Source organism: Pleurodeles waltl, chromosome 1_1 (assembly GCF_031143425.1).
Source record: "Pleurodeles waltl isolate 20211129_DDA chromosome 1_1, aPleWal1.hap1.20221129, whole genome shotgun sequence".
Taxonomy (NCBI): domain Eukaryota; kingdom Metazoa; phylum Chordata; class Amphibia; order Caudata; family Salamandridae; genus Pleurodeles; species Pleurodeles waltl.
In genome coordinates this window covers 255,777,723-255,797,193 of record NC_090436.1, presented here as the reverse complement: position 1 = coordinate 255,797,193, position 19,471 = coordinate 255,777,723, and the positions used below count along the sequence as shown (strand labels likewise).

The 19,471-nt window shown below is 46.6% G+C and overlaps 1 protein-coding gene across 2 annotated transcripts in view; it reads right to left on the bottom strand.

Annotated features, from left to right (window-relative positions):
• Window positions 1-19,471, bottom strand: part of NNT (nicotinamide nucleotide transhydrogenase) — a 293,073-nt gene that overhangs the window by 158,156 nt on the left and 115,446 nt on the right. For both annotated transcript variants that reach the window (XM_069221538.1, XM_069221543.1), the window contains exon 13: window positions 4,134-4,279. In XM_069221538.1, the coding sequence (XP_069077639.1) occupies window positions 4,134-4,279 (146 nt within the window). The remainder of the gene's footprint in view (window positions 1-4,133; window positions 4,280-19,471) is intronic.

Below are 19,471 nucleotides of genomic sequence, written 5' to 3'. Positions count from 1 at the left end.
GAAATAAACCATTGACAAATATTCCAACAATGCATGAGTGGTCTCCAAATGTTCCTTAAGTCGACATAGGAAACATTTAACTTGTATTCCCAAGTCTGAAAAGATACTTCAACAATGAGATAAAACACCATTTTAATTACCATAACCATGGGGACAGGCTAATTTCACTTTTAACTATTAACTTATCCAGGCCTTACAGGTTCCAGAGCACCAATTTAAAGTGAGGTATTACCAATTTTAAAACGGTTTATGTTTGATATATGCTGGCTCCAGTTTGGCTTCAGCCATTCAGGGTTGCAATAGCTGATGTAAAGTCATGCTTTTAAAGTCTTCCCTGTGGGTGAGGCAAAGCTACCCAAAAACCCTTATGTGACATCTACCCTTGAAGACACAGGTAAACTTCCTGTACCATGTTAATGTGATATTATTAAAAGCCCGGCACACCAATCAGAATGCCATAAAGAGATGTCTACTGGGTAAGTAACATTTTCCGTTTGATGGCATGTGTGGCTGTAGCTACACATGCTTTGCATAGACTGTAAAGGAGTCCCTCCAAAGAAACTGTGGCTAGCCTGGAGGAGTTGGAGTTGCTTGAAAAAGTGTTCTGAGCACTGCTTGGCCAACATTGGCTTGTTGGCGTGCTAAAACATCTACACAATGTATGTGGTGTAGACCAAGTAGCAGCTTTACATATGTCTGCTATTGGGATGTTACCTAGAAAAGCCATAGAAGCACCCTTTTTCCTAGTGGAGTGTTGTAAGGAAATGCCTTTCTTGGCATGGTTACCCCCTGACTTTGCGCCTTTTAGTGATGCCAGTTATGATTGAAAGTGTGCTGGGACCCTGCTAACCAGGCCCCAGCACCAGTGTTCTTTCCTTAAACTGTACCTTTGTTCCCACAATTGGCACATCCCTGGCACCCAGATAAGTCCCTTGTAAATGGTACCCCTGGTACCAAGGGCCCTGATGCCAGGGAAGGTCCCCAAGGGCTGCAGCATGTATTATGCCACCCTGGGGACCCCTCACTCAGCACCTGCACACTGCCTCACAGCTTGTGTGTGAAGGTGGGGAGGAAATGACTAAGCCGATATGGCACTCCCCTCAGAGTGCCATGCCAACCTCACACTGCCTGTAGCATAGGTAAGTCACCCCTCTAGCAGGCCTTACAGTCTTAAGGCAGGGTGCACTATACCACAAGTGAGGACATATGTGCATGAGCACTATGCCCCTACAGTGTCTAAGCAAAACCTTACACATTGTACGTGCAGGGTAGCCATAAGTGTATATGGTCTGGGAATTTGTCAAATACATACTCCACAGTTCCATAATGGCTACACTGAATCCTGGGAAGTTTGGTATCAAACTTCTCAGCACAATAAATGCACACTGATGCCAGTGTGGAATTTATAGTAAAAATACACCCAGAGGGCATCTTAGAGATGCCACCTGAATACCAGTCCCACTCCTAGTGCTAGGCTGACCAGTTTCTGCCAGCCTGCCACAACCAGACGAGTTGCTGGCCACATGGAGAGAGTGCGTTTGTCACTCTGTGGCCAGGAACAAAGCCTGTACTGGGTGGAGGAGCTTCTCACCTCCCCCTGCAGGAACTTTAACACCTGGTGGTGAGCCGCAAAGGCTCATGCCTTTTGTTACAGCACCCCACAGCATCCCAGGTAGTGGAGATGCCCACCGCTCCAGTCACTGCCCCCACTTTTGGCGGCAAGGCTGGAGGAGATAATGAGAAAAACAAGAAGTCACCCACCAGTCAGGACAGCCCCTAAGGTGTCCTTAGCTGAGGTGACCCCTGCCTTCAGGAATCCTTCATCTTGAGATAGGAGGATCCCCCCCAACAGGATTAGGGATGTGCCCCCCCTCCCCTCAGGGAGGAGGGGCAAAGAGTGTAGCCACCCTCCAGGACAGTAGACATTGGCTACTGCCCCTCAGCCCTAAACACACTCCTAACTTTAGTATTTAGGGGCACCCCAGAACCCAGGAAATCAGATTCCTGAAACAAGAAGGACTGCTGACCTGAAAGCCCTGCGGAGATGACAACTGCTTTGTCCCCAGCCCTACCGGCCTGTCTCCCGACTCAAAGAAAACTGCAACAGCGACGCATCCAACAGGGACCAGCAACCTCTGAAGCCTCAGAAGACTGCCCTGAAATCCAAAGGACCAAGAACCTCCCGAGAACAGAAGCCCTGTTCACCTACAGCAACATTTTTGCAACTTTCTAACAACTTTCAAAGAATTCACTCTTCCCGCTGGAAGCGTGAGACTACACACACTGCACCCAACACCCCTTGCTCAAGCTCCAGAGAACCAACACTACAGGGAGGACTCTCCGGCGACTGCGACCTCGTTAGTAACCCGAGATGACCCCCCCCCAAGCCCACCACAGCGACGCATGCAGAGGCTCCCCCTGACCGCGACTGCCTGTAACAAGGAACCAGACGCCTGGGCCAAGCACTGAATCAGCAGTCCCCAGAACCAGAAGGAACCGAACTTCAGTGCAGGAGTGACCACCAGGCGACCCTCTGCCTAGCCCAGTCAGTGGCTGGCCCGAGAAGCCCCCCCTGTGCCCTGCCTGCACCGCTAGAGTGATCCCCCGGGTCCCTCCACTGATTTCTATCACAAACCCGACGCCTGCTAGGCACACTGCACCCAGCCGCCCCTGTGCCGCTGAGGGTGTGTTGTGTGCCTACTTGTGTGTACCCCACCCTCCCCCCAGTGCTCTACAAAACCCCCCTGGTCTGCTCTCCGAAGACGCAGGTACTTACCTGCTGGCAGACTGGAACTGGAGCACCCCGGTTCTCCATAGGCGCCTATGTTTTTTGGGCCCTTCTTTGACCTCTGCACCTGACCGGCCCTGTGTTGCTGGTGTGGTGACTTTGGGGTTGCCTTGAACCCCCAACGGTGGGCTGCCTATGCCCAAGAAACTGACCTTGTAAGTGTCTTAATTACCTGAGAAACTAACCAATACTTACCTCCCCCAGGAACTGTTGATTTTTTGCAGTGTCCACTTTTAAAATAGCTTATTGCCATTTTAACTAAAACTGTGTATGTTACTCCTCTAATTAAAAGTTCCTTACTTACCTATGTGGAGTACCTTGCATTATATGTATTTACTTCAAATCTTGTGGTTCTAAAATAAAGAAAACATATATTTTTCTATATAAAAACTATTGGCCTGAAGTTAAGTCTTTAAGTGTGTGTTCCTCATTTATTGCCTGTGTGTGTAGAAACAAATGCTTAACACTACCCTCTGATAAGCCTACTGCTCGACCACACTACCACAAAATAGAGCATTAGAATTATCTAATTTTGCCACTATCAACCTATAAAGGGAACCCTTGGACTCACTTTGAGATAGTATATACAGAGCAGACCTGTAATGAAGATATTCTTATCTTCCATATTCTTTGCCATTCCCTCATGATCTGAAAGAGTATTGTGTACAAGTTCTAGGTGTGGCAACGTCAGCACTGACCTTGTGCTTTTTGCTTTCTTAAGGACACTGCCATTAGCACATTCTACAATCTTCAAAACTAAAGGACTAATGCAGGGCACTATTAACTATGGACACTGCTGTCACATTGCTCGATGTTGTGAGAGATCAGTGACACCAACTGGAGGCGCAATAGTACTTCAAAGTTTACATGGTCATAGGCTGTGGCTAAAATATTTTAAGAATAAAGATTAAGCAGAGACAACAGCATCCATTACATTTACCATTGCTCAATTTAATGGTACCCGTTTCAAAACACTGGGAAAGATGAAATGTTGAGTGGGCTCTACTGGATTAGAACTTTTAAGCCGCAGGTCGTGAACAGCTATCTATAACAACCACATACTCATACTTTAGGTTGTTATACTACTACCATCAACAAGCTATCTTACTTGTTAACAAGCTTAAAAAAAAAAGACACTACCAATGGGACCTGAACATATGAGGTACCAAACAGTGTTGACTAGTATGCTAAGTATAAAGCACCTGGAACAATAAGCCTTGGTATTGCTACTGCAATACTGCAGAGTCCTTTCACATGTCATTTATCATTAAGATCATTCTACAAAAAGAAGGGAAGCCTAACTTGCAAAAATAAGTTAAGGATAAAGTGGTAAATGGCACCTTACCTGTTCAATATTATAACCACTAGAGAAAGCAGCTCCATATCCTCCTACAAAGGCACCAGCAGGAAGAAGGTAGAGGTAGTTATATTCTGGGGGATCAGTGGGGCGCTTGAACATGTCAAGCATTCTCTGGGTAACTAGGAAACCTCCTGCCAACAATAAGAAAAGATAGAAAATAAGAACACACATAGGAACTTAAAAAATAAAAAAATAAAAGGTTTGCAAAAAATATACAAACAAGAGTAAACAGCATCTGAGGAAAGGAAAATATTGCAAACACTATAAGCATCTGTGTTTTGTACGATTAAGTCTTTTGACTCCTGTGGTGTTCTCTCTTAGTTGGCAATGTGCATTGACTCCGTGGTGGCCGGTGAGGATGGAGACAGAGCATGAGAATGCATAAAGATGTTCATGCAATAGAAAATAATAAAAAAGGAAAATCTGCAACAACCAAAGGCTACCGGGGTGAAGGGTGCTGCATGCACATCCACAGCGCTACTTGCCACAGACAGACATTTACACCTTAATTAACAATTTCCATTTGTGGCATATGTACCTGTAAACACATGTGCTTGTGCATGGAATGTAAAGGAGTTCCCCTTCTAAGGCAGGGCAGTGGCTAGCCAGAGGATGTTGCAGAACTTTGGAAAAGTATATGCAGGACAGCTTGACCCAATTGGGCTTCCTGTCTCACGAGTATATCCACACAACAATATTTAGGGTGTGTGCGTGTTGTGTGGAGCAAGTAGCTGCTTTACAGATCTCAGCTAATGGAATGTTGCCCAAGTATGCCATTGAGGCCGCTTCTATACTTGTAAAATGCAGCCTTTAAGCTTTGGCATAGCAGGCTTGAAAAAAAACTTGACTAACCAGTGAGCTATACCTGCTTTTGAGATGTTGGTGCCTTTATGTGGTTTTGAAAAAGCTACAAATAGCTTTTGCATTTTACATGCATTTTACAAAATGGCTTTGTCCGATCAATGTAGTACACGAAGGCCCCTTTTACATCTACTGTGTGAAGTGCCCTCTCTGCTACTGAGTTTTGATGCAGCAAGGACACTGGCAGTTCTACTGACTGGTTAAGGTAGAGAACATACCACCTTGGGTAAAAATGTTTGGATTAGTCCTAAGGACAAACCTGTCAGTGTACCTTAAAAAAATGTTTGCTCTAACTTGAGTATCTTAATCTCACTAACCCTTCGAAGTTAAACAACTAAAAGGCGACCTTCCAAGATAAAAATTGTAGGGGGCAAGAACAAAGAGGCCTTATAAGTCTTGTGAGGACTATACTGATATTCCAGGATTGGATTGGGGGTATAGAGGACAGGGTTAATCCTTTTGAGCCCTTCGTGAAATTTTCAGTAACAGGGATTCTGAACAGATAGAAGTGCTCTCTGCAGCTAAATGTAAGCAAACTGATGCATATTCAGGCCTGAGCGTTGCTGATACAACTGAAAATGTCTTGCACTGTTGATTAAAGAGGGTCATTGTGTTTTTGGATAGACAGTAGCAGACAAGCCTCTTCCGCTTCACAGCATAGCAAGCCGTAACAGTGGGGTAATGGGCTTCCCTGAGGGTGACCTTGCACTCAAGGGGGTGGGGGTATTTAGACAAACTTTAGGACCGCAGGAGCCATATCACTAGACTGATCTGTGTGGAGTCAGGATGTCTCAGGGTACTCTGGTGTTGTGTGAGAAGGTCCGGCCTGTTGGGGAGGATCTCATGAGGCCTTATTAAGAGTCTGGGGAGGGCAGTGAACCAAGGTAGTCTAGCCATCATGGGAGCCACCAGTACTAAAGTGAGAGAGGTCCGCCAAAAGTTCTATATCCCGTACGGAAGGAGTGGGAGAGGCAGAAAAGTGTAGCCAAATATCCCTGACCAATTCCTCAACAGTGCATTTCCTCCCATAGACTGTGGGTGAGGATATCTAGAGGCGAAGCTTGGGCATTTGGTGTTTTCAGCAGCTGAGAACAGATCTTCGTTGGGAAACATCCAATGCTGAGCAGGACTTCTGGGAGAAGTTCCCACTCGTAGACTTATTGCTGCATCCTGCTGACCTGGTTTGGAAAGTCATTGTCCACTGCCGGAAGATACTCCACTAGGATGTGGGCCTTGTGGTAGATGGTCTGCAGGAAGTTGGCCTAGTGTGTGGTGAGCACCTATAGTGTTACCACCTTATACCAGGTCCAGGGATCTCTTTGTAGTGAAGTGTAGGCAGTGTCTAGAAATCCAGGGCTCTCTAGAGATCGCAGCGGACGTGCAGCCAAGACTTATCTAGGAGACATACCAAGCTTATGCAATACCACTGTAGCCACAGAGCACTATCACACATGAAAGATAAAATAAAATAAAGGTACTTTATTATGGTAACAAACACTAGAATACTAATAGGCAACACCCCCCCCCCCCCAAACTGGAGGCAAGTACACACTAATTATATACACAACAAATCCGTGAAGAGCATAAAAACAACAAGCATTGGCAAAAGTATTGAGGGGCCTAGGGGAGGGCCAAACCATATACTAAGGAAGTGGAATGCGAGATACAGTCCCCCAACCAAGGATGTGGAGTCGTTCGAGGGCAGCTGATGCAACTAGGAACCCCAAGAGGTAAGTACCTGAGCGGCGACCAGGAGAACAGAGGTAAGTACCTGGTTTTCCTCAAACAGGAGGACTTAGAAAAAGGATTGTGCAAGACCCAAACCAGACTGGAAGGACCCAAAGGTGGATTCTAGCAGAAGAGGACCTGCAAAGGAAGGGGACCAGTTCATGATGGAGTGTCTGGTCATGGCAGGAGCCACTACCCACCTGTCTGTGGATGCAGGACCAGGTTGACGGGGGACAAAGAAGACCAACTGTGCAGCACAGGAGCTGAAGAGAAGTCCCTGAAGTGATGCAGATGGTGTCCCACATCGGCTGGCTGGTTGCAGTTGGTCAGTGGTGCAGGAACACCACCACCAAGCCTTGGCAAATGCAGAAGAAGAAAAATAAGTGCTGCAAGGCTGAAGAGGACCAGCAAGGCCCAGGGGAGTCGCCCGAAGAGGGGATTACGGGTAACGTCCAGCAACCCAGAGAGTCACCAGAAGCAGTCACAGCACCTACAGGCATTCCCACTGGCAGCAGGCACAGTAAGTCGCAGAGAGGCCCAGTCAGCACACCTGAAGAGGAGTCCCACGTTGCTGGAGCAGCAGAGAGGAGACTGTGCTTTGCAGGAAGAAGTGTTGGGGGCCATGGCTACACAAAGTCTGAAGATTCCTTGGAGCCGGTACAAAAAAGCCTTGGTAGCTACACAGGGTTACTATCCTGCAAGGAGAGGCAAGGACTTACCGTCTCCCATTTCGGCTGGCAAAGAGGACCAAGGGGACCACTCCAGACCACCACTTGTGATGCAGGATCCACACAGTTCCAGAGGAAAGCAGATCCACGCAGCCTGTCGTCATTGCAGGTGTGCTTGCAGATGCAGAGTGACTCCTTCACTCAAAGGGAGGTTCCTTCTTGCTTCAGGCTGAAGTCTCACTGAATTCAGATGATGCACAGCCGGGGAAAAGTTGAAGTTGTTGGAAGGAGCTGAGAAACAAAGTTGCAAAGCGGAGTCGTCGCTGGAGTTGCAGATTGTCGGTTCCTGAAGAGTCAAGTTATCGTTCCAGTGGCCAGAATATGAAGTAAACAATGCATGGTGGAATCTTGCACTTCAAATCCAAGGACCAACCAAAGAGGGAGACGCTAAATAGCCCAGGAAGGGGGATTGGTCACCCACCCGGAGAAGACTGTAACGTCACCTTCCTGACCTGGCCACTCAGATACCCTCGTGGCCCTAAGGCTATCTTGGATTTAAGATGGAAGAATCAAGTGGCCACCTGGAGGAGCCCGGGGTGGTGATAGACAGGGGAGTCGTCACACCCCTTTCCTTTGTCTAGTTCTGCACCAGAGCAGGGACGGGGGTCCCTGGATTGGTGGAAACCAGTTTATGCAAGAAGGGCACCAAATGTGCCCTTTAAAGCATACCAGTGGTTTGGGGAGGCTACTACTCCCAAGCCATATAACACCTATTTCCAAGGGAGAGGGTATTGCCTCCCTCTCCCACAGGAAATCCTCTGTTCTGCGTTCCCCTGCTTGAGGTGGTCAAGCACCATGAGGGCAAATACCTGTCTGTGGGGTGGCAGCAGCAGTGTGAGCTGTGCGGAAAACCCCAGAGGACTGGTAGGAGCAATTCTGGGGGTCCTCTAAGAACCCCCCCAAAGTGCATGGAATCATACGAACAATACTGACAACAGTATTGGGGTATGATTCCAGCATGTTTGATATCAAACATGCCTAGGTTCGGAGTTACCATTATGTAGCTGGACAGAAGTAGTAACCTGTGTCCAGTACATGGATAAAATGGCTTCCCCGCACTTACAAAGTCCAGTGCAATGGAACTGGAGTTCATAGGGACACCTCTGCTCATGCAGGGGTTCCCTCAAACACAGGTACCTGCACCCTGCCCTCTGGGCCAAGAGGGCCTACCATAGCGCTGACTGGTGCGGTGACTTGTGGTGAAAGGGTGCGTGCACCTTTTCACACAGGCTGCAATGGTAGGCCTGCAGACACATTTTGCATGGGCTCCCATGGGTGGCATAATGCATGCTGCAGCCCATGAGGAACCCCTGGTACCCTGATGCCCTGGGTACTTAAGTACCATATACTAAGGACTTATACGTGGGCACCGTTATGCCAATTGTGGGGTGTGCAAAGTCCTCAGCAACCACATTTAGAGGGAGGGAGGGAGCACACTCACTAGGGTCCTGGTTAGCAGGATCCCAGTGAAAATAGTCCAAGCATACCAATAGCAGGCAAAAAGTGGGGGTAATTCCTACATTGCCCATGTCCAAATGTCCTGCGCCAACCTTGACAGCTGGGAGGAAAATGTACCCCCATTACTCAAGGTAGTACATGTCAGTCATGTTGCCTATCTTGATTGTGACGGTTTTGTGGTGAAAGTGGTAGAATAATGATTTGAGAGCCAATTAGACTGCCAACAAAACCAGACAGTTTATGTGAAAAGTCTGTTGAAGAAGAATCCACAAGCCCTGAACAGTCATGTACTGTAGACGCCCCCTCCACAGGCCATAATAAAGGCACTTGTGGTGATGGTCACTTGGGGAACGGAGTCTAGGAAAGGCCTGCCTCGCAACAAATTGTTGCTGTGTCCCCGCTGCAGAGGACAATGTGTGCTGGCTTTTATCAACACTGGATCTTCCAATAGACCCTTTGCTTGTGACCACTTTGATGCTAGGCACGCTTGGAGCGGACACATGCACAACTGGGCTAGTGGAACTATGGCCATACAATAAGGCACATGACCGTTAGCTGGTGATACGGCTGAAAAAGAAGCAGCAAGGCCTGAAAGGCTTCTACAGTGATGGGTAAGCCTTTCCAGTGGCTGTATCTGTAGTAGCTGAAGATGGGATTTTCACACTGATGGAGAAGCCAAGACAGTGAAGGAGATCTAAAGTGAATAGCGTGTGAGCATTCTTTCTCAGCCAGTCATCAAGGTAAGAAAGACATCAATGCCACTCCTCTGTAGATGTAGATGCAACCCGTGAAAGATATTTTGGGAAAACTCTTGCCCCGGTTGTAAAATCAAAGAGTAGAACCTTGAATTGAAATTGCTGGCCACTTACCATGAATCTGAGGTAGCAGCAATGAGCAGGGAGGACTGGGATGCGGAAATAGGAATCCTTCAAATCAAAGGCGGTCATGAAGTCGCCTTGCTGCAGAAGTGGTATCTCGGAGCATGGCCATATGGATATGCTGTGCTTGCTGAAAGGGGTGAACGTCTAAAATGGATCTAAGAGGCCTTTTTTTTTCCGGAATTAGAACGCACAGGAGTACACCCCTGTGCCACTTTGATGAGGCAGCACTGGCTCTATGGCTCCCTTGAGCAAAAGGGCATCCACCTCCTCTAGGAAGAGTTGTTGATGTTGAAGGGAAGGGAGTATTGGCGCAGTGGGATGTTTGGTGGTGTGGCAGTGAGCTCCAGATAGTAACTGTTGTGTGATCATGGGGAAGGGAGAGGGCATCACTACGTAACAGGGGCAGCTGCCTTAGCCAAGCTACCTATACCTCAGCCTATGGAATTGTTTCGCCTGTAGTTACTTTGAAGTACCCTCAGGAAGCTTAAGGTTGCTGTTGTTGCCTCTGATAGGAGGAGGAAGCCTCCAGGCAGATGGTTTTCACATTGCCACGAAACTGTGAGGTGAAAAGTTGAACCAGCGGATGGTGACTGGAAAGCCCCAATCTGCATCAGTGTCTTATTTTCTCCAGCATCAACTTGTTCACCAAAAAAGTTTTCTCCATCAAACAGTATGTTGATCAGATGCTGTTGAACGTCCGTCTTAAAGCCAGAGGTATGAAGACAAGTATGTCTGTGTATGAGTACACTAGAATTTACTTCTGGGGTGGTGGTGCCAACCGCGTCAAAGACGCATTGAATGAAGTGTTGGAGATGAACTGCCCTTTCAAAACAATCTCCTGAGCCTGCGGTCTGTACTGATCAGCGAGATGTTGTATGAGCTCCCCCCCGTTTCATCCCACTGGGCACAGTCATACCTTGTTAACAGCCCTACAGAATTGGCAATACACCAGTGAGTTGCTGACTGGTCAGCAACGCTATGTCCTAATGTGAATGAAGATGGTTATCTATGCAGTGTACCAATGCAGGAGTACACTATGCAGATAGTACCGGCAAGCCTAACTGGCAGAGAGAGGTTAAAGTAATAACCCTAAATGCTCTATGTTGTGTTAGCATGGGCAAGCAGTTTAGGCTTATCAGAGGGTAGCACAAGTTGAATACACAGTCAATAAATATGAGAGACATTCAAGAAAAAAACCTCAAGAACAATTCAGGAAAAATATATATATATATATATATATATATATATATATATATATATATATATATATATATATATATATATATATATATATATATATATATATAATGTCACTTACCCAGTGTACATCTGTTCGTGGCATTAGTCTCTGCAGATTCACATGCTGTGCACAGTCCGCCATCTGGTGTTGGGCTCGGAGTGTTACAAGTTGTTTTTCTTCGAAGAAGTCTTTTCGAGTCACGAGACCGAGGGACTCCTCCCATTTCGATTCCATTGTGCATGGGCGTCGACTCCATCTTAGATTGTTTTCCCCGCAGAGGGTGAGGTAGAAGTTGTGTATGTTAGTAATAGTACCCATGCAATGGAATGAATACGTATGTACATAAGAAAGGTTAAAGTAATATATTTACAAATGTTCAAGATCTACTTTTAAACGGCTACAGGCTCCCGGGGAGGCGGGTGGGTGCATGTGAATCTGCAGCGACTAATGCCACGAACAGATGTACACTGGGTAAGTGACATTTTCCGTTCGATGGCATGTGTAGCTGCAGATACACATGCTGTGCATAGACTAGTAAGCAGTTATCTCCCCAAAAGCGGTGGTTCAGCCTGTAGGAGTTGAAGTAGTTTGAAATAATGTTCTTAGTACTGCTTGACCTACTGTGGCTTGTTGTGCAGTTAACACATCTACACAGTAGTGCTTGGTAAATGTATGAGGCGTAGACCATGTTGCTGCCTTACATATTTCGTTCATTGGAATATTTCCTAGAAAGGCCATGGTAGCGCCTTTTTTTCTGGTTGAGTGTGCCTTTGGTGTAATAGGCAGCTCTCTCTTTGCTTTAAGATAGCAGGTTTGACTACACTTAACTATCCACCTAGCAATGCCTTGTTTTGAAATTGGATTTCCTGTATGAGGTTTTTGAAAGGCAATAAATAGTTGTTTTGTTTTTCTAATTAGTTTTGTCCGGACAATGTAGTACATTAGTGCTCTTTTGATGTCTAATGTATGTAGTGCTCTTTCAGCTACAGAATCTGGCTGTGGGAAGAACACTGGTAATTCTACTGTTTGATTTAAGTGAAACGGTGAGATAACCTTTGGTAAAAAAATTGGATTTGTCCTTAGAACTATTTTATTTTTATGTATTTGAATAAATGGTTCTTGTATGGTAAATGCTTGAATCTCACTCACTCTTCTTAGAGATGTGATGGCAATTAAAAATGCAACTTTCCACGTTAAGTATTGCATTTCACAAGAATGCATGGGCTCGAAAGGTGGACCCATGAGTCTTGTTAAGACAATGTTGAGGTTCCATGAAGGAACAGGTGGAGTTCTTTGTGGTATGATTCTCTTTAGGCCTTCCATAAAAGCTTTAATAACTGGTATTCTAGATAGTGATGTTGAATGAGTAATTTGTAGGTAAGCTGATATTGCTGTGAGATGTATCTTTATGGCAGAGAAAGCTAGATTTGATTTTTGCAAATGTAGTAAATATCCTACTATATCTTTTGGAGATGCGTGTAATGGATGAATTTGATTATTCTGGCAGTAATACACAAATCTTTTCCACTTATTTGCATAGCAGTGTCTAGTGGTAGGTTTCCTAGCTTGTCTTATGACCTCCATACATTCTTGTGTGAGGTCTAAGTGTCCGAATTCTAGGATTTCAGGAGCCAAATTGCTAGATTCAAAGATGCTGGATTTGGATGTCTGATCTGTTGTTTGTGTTGTGTTAACAGATCTGGTCTGTTGGGTAGTTTGACATGAGGTACTACTGAAAGGTCTAGTAGTGTTGTGTACCAAGGTTGCCTTGCCCATGTTGGTGCTATTAGTATGAGTTTGAGTTTGTTTTGACTCAACCGGTTTACTAGATATGGAAGGAGAGGGAGAGGGGGAAAAGCGTACGCAAATATCCCTGACCAGTTCATCCATAGAGCAATGCCTTGGGATTGATCTTGTGGGTACCTGGATGCGAAGTTTTGGCATTTTGAGTTTTCTTTTGTTGCAAATAGATCTATTTGAGGTGTCCCCCAAATTTGAAAGTAATTGTTTAGTATTTGAGGGTGAATTTCCCATTCGTGGGTTTGTTGGTGATCTCGAGAGAGATTGTCTGCCAACTGGTTCTGAATCCCTGGAATAAATTGTGCTATTAGGCGAATGTGGTTGTGAATCGCCCAATGCCATATTTTTTGTGTTAGGAGGCACAGCTGTGTCGAGTGTGTCCCTCCTTGTTTGTTTAGATAATACATTGTTGTCACGTTGTCTGTTTTGACAAGAATGTATTTTTGGGTTATTATGGGTTGAAATGCTTTCAGCACCAGAAATACTGCTAACAGTTCTAAGTGATTTATGTGCAACTGTCTTTGATGTATGTCCCATTGTCCTTGGATGCTGTGCTGATTGAGGTGTGCTCCCCACCCTGTCATGGAAGCATCTGTCGTTATGACGTATTGTGGCACTGGGTCCTGGAAAGGCCGCCCTCGGTTTAAATTTGTACTGTTCCACCATAGAAGCGAGATGTATGTTTGGCGGTCTATCAACACCAGATCTAGAAGTCGACCCTGTGCTTGTGACCATTGTGATGCTAGGCACTGTTGTAAGGGCCGCATGTGCAATCTTGCGTTTGGGACAATGGCTATGCATGAAGACATCATGCCTAGGAGTTTCATTATCATTCTGACTTGTATCTTTTGTGTTGGATACATGGCCTGTATTATTTTGTGAAATGTTTGAACTCTTTGTGGGCTTGGAGGCAATCCCTTTTGCTGTGTTGATTGTCGCTCCTAAGTATTGCTGTGTTTGACACGGCAGAAGGTGTGACTTCGGGTAGTTGATGGAGAAACCTAGTTTGTGAAGGGTCTGTATGACATATTTTGTGTGCTGTGAACACTGTTTTAGCGTGGTGGCTTTGATTAACCAGTCGTCTAAGTACGGGAACACATGTATTTGCTGCCTTTTGATATGTGCAGCTACTACTGCCAGGCATTTTGTAAAAACTCTTGGCGCAGTTGTTATTCCGAATGGCAACACTTTGAATTGGTAATGTATTCCTTGGAATACGAACCTTAGGTATTTCCTGTGTGAAGGATGTATTGGTATATGGAAATACGCATCCTTTGGATCTAATGTTGTCATGTAGTCTTGCTATTTGAGCAGTGGGATTACATCTTGTAACGTGACCATGTGAAAGTGGTCTGATTTGATGTAGGTATTTAGTGTTCTGAGATCTAGTATTGGTCTCAGAGTTTTGTCCTTTTTGGGTATTAGAAAGTACAGTGAGTAAACTCCTGTGTTTTTTTGCAGATTTGGTACTAATTCTATTGCGTCCTTTTGTAGCAATGCTTGAACTTCCAGTCCTAGAAGATTTATATGTTGTTTTGACATATTGTGTGTTTTCGGTGGGACGTTTGGAGGGAATTCTAGAAATTCTATGCAATAACCATGCTGGATAATTGCTAAGACCCAAGTGTCTGTTGTTATTTCCTCCCAAAGTTTGTAAAATTGGCTTAGTCTTCCCCCCACAGGTGTTATGTGATGGGGGTGTGTGACTTGTGAGTCACTGTTTATTTTGAGGGGTTTTGGGGCCTTGGAATTTTCCTCTATTTTTTGGGAATTGGCCCCCTCTATATTGCCCCCGAAAACCTCCCCTGTGATATTGACCCTGGTAAGTCGGCCTTGTTTGTGAGGTTGTGGTTTCTGTGGGTTGACCTCGAAACCCTCCCCTAAAAGGTGTTTTTCGAAATGTGCCTCTGCTCTGCGGGGAGTAGAGTGCGCCCATGGCTTTGGCTGTATCGGTGTCCTTTTTGAGTTTCTCAATGGCAGTGTCTACCTCCGGCCCAAACAATTGCTGTTCATTAAATGGCATATTGAGCACTGCTTGTTGGATTTCCGGTTTGAACCCAGACGTGCGCAGCCATGCGTGCCTTCGTATTGTGACTGCAGTGTTTATTGTCCTTGCAGCTGTATCTGCTGCATCCATGGAAGATCGTATCTGATTATTTGAGATACTTTCTCCCTCTCTTCCACCACCTGTTGCGCTCTTTTTTGGAACTCCTTGGGTAAGTGTTCGATGAAATGTTGCATTTCATCCCAATGAGCCCTGTCGTATCTTGCCAAAAGTGCTTGTGAATTGGCAATACGCCACTGATTTGCTGCTTGTGCTGCAACCCTTTTTCCTGCAGCATCAAATTTGCGGCTCTCTTTGTCTGGAGGTGGTGCGTCACCTGAGGTATGAGAGTTGGCTCTCTTACGAGCTGCCCCCACAACTACTGAGTCTGGTGTTAGTTGTGTTGTAATATATATTGGATCTGTTGGCAGTGGCTTATATTTTTTCTCCACCCTTGGAGTTATGGCTCTGCCTTTAACTGGATCCTGAAATATTTGTTTTGAATGTCTTAGCATTCCTGGGAGCATGGGAAGACTTTGGTACTGGCTATGGGTGGAGGATAGGGTGTTAAAGAGAAAGTCATCCTCAATTGGTTCCGAATGTAAGGTGACATTGTGAAATTCGGCTGCCCTTGCGACCACCTGTGTATAGGATGTACTGTCCTCAGGTGGTGACGGTTTTGTAGGATAAGAGTCTGGGCTATTGTCAGACACTGGAGCATCGTAGAGGTCCCATGCATCGGGATCATCCTGACTCATTGTGGTATGAGCTGGTGAGTGCATTAGTGGTGGAGTTGTCGCTGGTGATGCATGTGTTGATGGTGGTGGAGAAGGTGGTGGGGTTGTTTTCCTTGCCACCTTTGCCTGTGGTTGCTTGTCCCCTTGTTGAAAGGCAAGTTTCCTTTTTATCTTGATTGGGGGAAGAGTGGTGATCTTCCCTGTGTCCTCATGAATATGAAGCCTTCTTTGCGTGTAGTCAGGCTCTACAGCTTGAAGCTCCTCTCCAAATCTATGTAATTGGGAGGTTAATCCTGGTTCCTCTGTATAGGAACTAGTTTTCGGCTCCGAGGCTGGATGTTTCGGAACCGAAACCTTTTCGGAAGTCTTTTTAGGCTCCGAAGAAACCTTCTTTGTTTTTGGCGTGGTGTCTCGGTGCCGAAATTCTTTGGTGCCGCTGTCTCTGTGCCGAAGTATCTCGGAGCCGCTGTCTCGGCTCCGTGGTTGCTGTGTGGCAGTATCTCGACCGGAGTCGGATGACTTCGACACCAGCATGCCCTTTTTCGGTGCCTTGGATCGGTCACCTAGTTTTCGGGTTAAGCCATGGCCTGTTGGCGGTGGCGTCCCCTGGGCTTTTGTGGATTTCTCGTGAGTTTTGATTTTCGATGTCTTACTCACGGTTTTGGTTGTTTCTTCGGCGTCGAGTTCTTCAGAATCCGACTCTTGGATGGAGAAAGCTTGTTCTTCCTCCTCGAAACGTTCTTGACCCGTCGGCGTGGATGCCATTTGTAGTCTCCTGGCTCTTCGGTCTCTCAGCGTCTTCCTCGACGGAAACGCTCGACAGGCTTCACAAGTATCCTCCTTGTGCTCGGGGGACAAGCACAAGTTACAGACCAGATGCTGATCCGTATACGGATACTTGTTATGGCATTTTGGGCAGAGGCAGAATGGGGTCCGTTCCATCAGCCTTGAAGTCGCACGTGGCCGGGCCGACCAGGCCCCGACGGGGGAAATCGAAAAAACCCCGAAGGGCCACCGGAGCTCTTCTAAATTCGGTGTCGATTTGTCCTAACTAACCCGATACCGAACGCAAACAATACCGACGTTTTTTTCCGAGATTCTAACTGACTTTCCGACCCGAAACACGGAGCGAAAAGGAACACGTCCGAACCCGATGGCGGAAAAAAAACAATCTAAGATGGAGTCGACGCCCATGCGCAATGGAATCGAAATGGGAGGAGTCCCTCGGTCTCGTGACTCGAAAAGACTTCTTCGAAGAAAAACAACTTGTAACACTCCGAGCCCAACACCAGATGGCGGACTGTGCACAGCATGTGTATCTGCAGCTACACATGCCATCGAACATATATATATATATATATATATATATATATATATTTTTGTTTTTTTTGAGACAACAAAATCTTCAGAATTAGGTTGGTACTCCCATATGGCCGCCCCATCCCAGGAGTGATGCATCTGTCACCACTGCTGGGACAGCGATCTGCCTCTGACCCAATCAGAGTTCGTCAACCACCACTGCAGATCTTGAGATCTTGCACAGTTCCCTCTGAGATCTGAACCATTTCAGATTCCCCGGATGCTGCACCCACTGGAACTTCAGGTCCCACTGCAGAGCCCGCATATGCCATCTGGCATGTGTCACGATCAGGATGCAAGAGTCCTCAGCAGCGTCATTCTCGCTGAAATCCAGGATGGAGACTGAAACATCAATATCATAGCCTGAATATCCTGGTCTCGCCACTCAGGAGGATAAGCCCGAAACTGCACTGTGTCCAGAACAGCTCCGATGAAAGGTCTGGGAGGGAGTCATGTGTGACTTCAGCATATTTATAGTGAACCCCAGCGAATGCAGGAGATCAGCGTAGTCTGGAGATGGGAGAAGACAGTCTGTGGTGAGCTTGCCTTCAATAAACAGTCGAGTTAGGGATAGACTGAAACCTGGTGAGACCAAAGGGGTGCACAGTGAACTGAAAGTGCTCTTGGCCTACCATGAACCACAAGTAACGTCTGTGGGCAGGCAGAATGGGGATGTGAAAATAAGTATCCTACAAGTGCAGCGCTACCATCCACGGCAGATAAAACCTGAGTGAGCATTTTTAACTACTCCTTTCTGAGGAAGAGATTGAGGCCCTGTGTCCTTTTTGGGTTTCGGAAATTTGCAGGAATAGCAACCACAACCTACTTCTGGCACAGGCAGCCTCTCTATGGCATCCTTGGCCAAGAGAGCAGCAACGTCCTCGCAGAGGAGTGGCAAATGATCCTCCGTCATGAGATCATGTGTTGGTGGCATGGGCAGAGGGGTAGTCTCGAAGGGGAGAGAGAAGCCCCTTTCGGACCACTTGCAAAACCCACCTGTCCAAAGTGATGGACTGCCAGCAGGGCAGGTGATGGTGAATCCTATTTCTGACTGGTCCCTGAAAGGAGAGCACCAGACTAGGAAGGTTTGGAGGCTGCAGCCGAGGGAGTGGCAGTGTACTGACTAGACTGCTGGCTACCTGATCCATGCAGATGCTGGATTCCACGTCCTCAGCCAAGCAGAGGCTGGGCAGCATGCGCAGAACTGCGGTTGGAGGGAAGCAGATGTGATTAGGTGCCCCTTCCGTAGCCAAGAACAGGGTGAAAAGCAGACTGAATGGAGTGAGGGTCAGCTGCAAGACCAAGGGACCAGGCTGTAGGACTCAGAGCCCGACTTTGGGTCGTGGTCACGCTTCAAACACCACAAGCACATGAGGTGCAGATGCGTCACAGACATCATCTGATGACAGGAGTCGCGCGGCTTGAAGCCAGTCTTGCATGACAACATCTTGACGCACAAGAAGTCAAAAATCTTAAACAAAAAGTTGAAAAGCTCAGTCAAAAAGCAACTGTAGAGGCAGCACTTCTCCAGATTTGCATGTAGGACGGGGCGGAAAGAAATTAACCGATATCAGCGGTCCAGGGTGGCGCCTATATAGGACCCCCATCATCATATCTGGCAAGCACAACACCCAACGACAAACGCGGAGTCGACCAACGCCACCTAATGGCGCACAGAGGCACTGCTCAAAGAAAAATCTCAGGATCCAGACTGACTCCTGCAGGAACTTCTAAGATGAGGAATCTGCAACTAGAAGTCTCTACCAGATATCCCTATTTTCAGTGCAGCCATCATGTAGATGGGGGAACGCGCATTGACCGGTGTACAGCACATAGTAAGTGAACAGTGAAGCAATTTTACCATGTCAAAGAATCGACAGACATACAGACCTGTCAACTCACATGGTACTACCATGTGAGACAATATTGGCTCCCCTCACACTGTCTTCCAGTCAAGAGCCATTATCACACACAAAAGCTGAAAACCACTGCAAGCAGTGGTTTTCTAAGGATTTTGGAGGTTTTTAACTGCAAATGTCCATTAATGGGTGTGACAACACCCTAGGACATCGGCAGCAGCCTCAGAAAGCTTTTTTTTAGTGGAGGGGATCTGTGGCTGGGTTGCGGACAAAAGTGCCTCTTGGGTGCTTCTCGTCATGAGGCCACGCCCCCTCCAAGGCCCCGTCCCCTCCTCACACTGATGTTTTTGGGGGAGTTGGCAGGTCTGGGCATAGCAGGGGTATATCTGCACTTACGGATATTACCACACATGTAATATAATGCACCCTGCCTTAGGGCTGAAAGGCCTGTTGTAGGGGTGACTTACAAATATTGCATGCAGTGTTTAAGGAACACGGTGCAAGATCTGTGTGCCAATGTTGTGTTTTCACTTTTAGGGAGCACCTTGTCACGCAGCCTGAAATAGTATGCATGAGGTTGGTGAAAGGTTCCTTAGAGTGGCACAAGTTGTTCTGCAGCTCTTAGGGT